Below are 3234 nucleotides of genomic sequence, written 5' to 3'. Positions count from 1 at the left end.
GCACAAATTCATGCACATTGAAAGGAAATTAATTAGAAGAAATATTTTAATATCGTTATTCGCCCTTTCTCTATAGTAGAAGTGTCAACCAAATTTATGATCAACAATGACAGATCAAAACACACATGCGGAATTGGCGCCACCAAGAGCTTTATATGTATCATGCATGCATGAGTCAACTTAGCCTTTTATATGTATAGAATAAACTGCTTAATTAGACCTGCTTTCTGATTTAGGTAAACTTTTTCCAGCCCAATGAAGCACCCCAACTTCTCTTTTAGGTAATTGTCAGCAACACAGCAGTAAATATCAACATGAAGCACATTATTATTGTAGATAATGCAGGGAGAACAAAGGGTAAAATATTTAACTGCAGCAGTGTTTGACTATATTCTGTGCAGTGAGAAAACCTGAATTTTTTTCATTTTCAAGGTCCACCATTTCTTACTTCTTTTCAGTCAGGTCAAGTTTTTAAGCTTTCTAAATCTCCGTTTTCCAACTAATGAAAAGAAAATAGGATTCTACTAAGTCTCCTATCTCCAGGACTTCTGTGAGGATCAAATGAGGATGAGGCATGGGAAATGCTTCACAGACATTTGGTTAAAGTGTAAAATGTTTCCACCTGTGTTCCTGGAACTCCAAGGAGCCTAGTCGCTAGGGAGAGGAAGCCGGGCATTGCTATGTGCCATCATTACCCAGCACCCACAGCAACCATTTCAGAGCGGGGCTGGGCTATGGGCTGCATTTTGCGTCATGGGGTCTCAGCAGTGTTGGCTGCAAGTTGGTGGGCTGGCATCTCAGGGTGGTGGTGGGGCCTGTATCCCTCTCGGGGGAAACCTAGTGTTGCTTTCTGGGCACCAGGTCTATGGTGCTGTTTCTTTATGCTTGTCATGGCAGCTCCTTCATTGAGCATCTGCCCCCTGGTGGTCAGTGCACATCAAAGTGACTGGTCAGAAGTTGGGAAGAACACTTAGCATATTAGCCTTTTGTATAGATAGATAATGAGCTCCTTTCAATACTACCTGAGTTTATGCAAGTAAGATGGCTCTTAGGGGCCTCTAGGTAGCTTCAGGGTAGGGAATGGTTGCCAGAAGATCAAGCTTTGATTAGAAGGTTGGAACATTTAACTTCAACCCCCTCCACCTCAGGAAAGGGAGGTGAGAGATGCTGAAGATTGAGTTCAATCATCAATGTCCAATTATTTAATCAGCATGCCTACTTAATGAAACTTCCATAAAATCCCCTAAGCAACAGGGTTCAGAGAGCTTACAATCTGGCAGACATATCTGGTGCCTGGAGAGTGGCACACTCCAACTCCATTGGTACGGAGACTCCTGCCCTCAAGACTCTTGCAGGCCTCACTTCATTTAGCTATTCATTGGTATCCTTTATATTAAACTGTAATAGTAAGTACAGCATTTTCCAGAATCTTGAGTTGTTATAACAAATTATCAAACCTGGTAAAGGGGCATCACTGGAACCCCTAATTTGTAGCCAAGTGGAAAAAAATGTGTGTAACCTGGGGGACCCATACTGGTCACTGTATATTAAGTGAGGGCAATACTGTAGGACTGAGCCCTTAAGCCTGTGGAGTCTGGCACTTACTCCCAGAAATTAGTGTCAAAATTTAATTGAATTGACTTTTAGGACACCCAGTTGACGTCTGCAATAAATTAAACATTGTTTGATGTCAGAAGAAACCTCTAACAAATATGTAGTCTTCGTGCTTTAAATGTCATGCAAATATCAAAAAATATGTCATTCTTCAACTTGTTTTTTATTCTCAACATTTTTAAGATTTGTCCATATTGATTTTATATAAATTTAGTTCATTAACTCTTGTAGTTTTCCTCAGATTGAATATTTATAAGCTATTCATTCTTTCTCCTGCTGGTGAACACTTGAATTGGTTCCAATTTTACTATTGCTAAGAAGTCAACAATAATGATTTTAAAACATAGCTCCTTATGTAAATTTGCAAGTGTCTCTAGGTTATAGAGTATGTGTATCTTCACTTACATAGAAATCGCCAAATTGCGCTCCAACATGATCATACCAATTTATATGCTACCAAGAAATTGTCAGAGTCCCTGATGGTCTCATCCTGATCAAATTTTGCACTCTCTGACTTTTGTATTTTGCCCATGTGATTATTGTGAAATGATATTTCTGTGCTAGTTTGTTTTTATTCTCTGATCACTAATGAGATTGAGAAGCTTCTCATGTTCTCTGGATATTCAGGTTTCTTCTTCTGTGAATAGTCTGTTCATGTGCCAATGTTAATGTGCTAATGGGTTAATGTCCTTTTAAAAAACTGACTTTTGAACATTTAAAATTATATATATGGACACTAGTTCTACACTAGTTTATGTTAATTCCTCTATTTTTAAAATAACATTTTCGAATTATAAAAATAACACATTTATTATAGAAAATTTTGAAAATACAGGAAAACTTTATAAAGAAATTTAGAATTATCTGTGATTACACTGTCCAAAGATAATTACTGTTTTTCATTTGGGATCTATCTTTAGAGTGTTTTCTTACTATGAATCTATACTTTTTTATTTTAAAAAACAGTTTGTTTTATACACACATATCTACTAACTTTTAATTGTTCACTTGCATCTGTCTTAGCTCCTCAATTATATAAGATCAATGATGATAAAATCATATTTTCTATTACATTGAGACATAGCATCAACAAAATGTCCTTTCTTTAGTAGAAATTTACTAAATATTGATTTAATGCTTATTTAATTGCAGCACATCCAGATGTGAATGGTGTGATGGTCCCAAGTTTGATGAAGGTTATCGTGTTATCCAATCCTGCAATGTTTTTGGAGCAACACACCTTCCTGTTATGTTTCATGTCTGTTCTTCTTCCTGCTACAGAGAAGTACTTGAAAACAGTTTTTTTTAAGATAGTATTCCTGGTGAAAGAGTAACTCCAAATTCTGAGTTGATGATCATACAATGATTTTTGAATCCCACTTTAAAAGCCATTAAAGTTTATGTAAATACCAATTCATTTCGTTGAGAGTACAGATTCTGTATGGAAGACATTAGCATCTTCTCACACTCATATGAATTTTCTTCGTAATTCTACCTCCTTATGAAAATTTGTGATTGTTAGGGAGTTCTTGCAGAATAATTAGTTAAGAAGGATTAATGAAAGTTTTTGGATTTCAATGAAGATCTATAAAATTTATTTCAGACAATTTTTACTATAAA

At 36.0% G+C, this 3234-nt stretch overlaps 1 protein-coding gene across 1 annotated transcript in view; it reads left to right on the top strand.

The window, feature by feature from the left end:
* LRRC63 (leucine rich repeat containing 63) overlaps positions 1–2923 on the top strand; it is a 118618-nt gene extending 115695 nt beyond the window's left edge. Inside the window, exon 8 of the mRNA XM_005861409.1 lies at positions 2767–2923. Coding sequence (XP_005861471.1) covers positions 2767–2923 — 157 coding nt within the window. The remainder of the gene's footprint in view (positions 1–2766) is intronic.
* Positions 2924–3234: the final 311 nt, after the last annotated feature.

Source organism: Myotis brandtii, unplaced genomic scaffold (assembly GCF_000412655.1).
Source record: "Myotis brandtii unplaced genomic scaffold, ASM41265v1 scaffold15, whole genome shotgun sequence".
In the NCBI taxonomy this organism is placed as follows: domain Eukaryota; kingdom Metazoa; phylum Chordata; class Mammalia; order Chiroptera; family Vespertilionidae; genus Myotis; species Myotis brandtii.
Note: the sequence above shows the minus strand (reverse complement) of the source record. Positions and strands in the feature narration are given on the sequence as shown.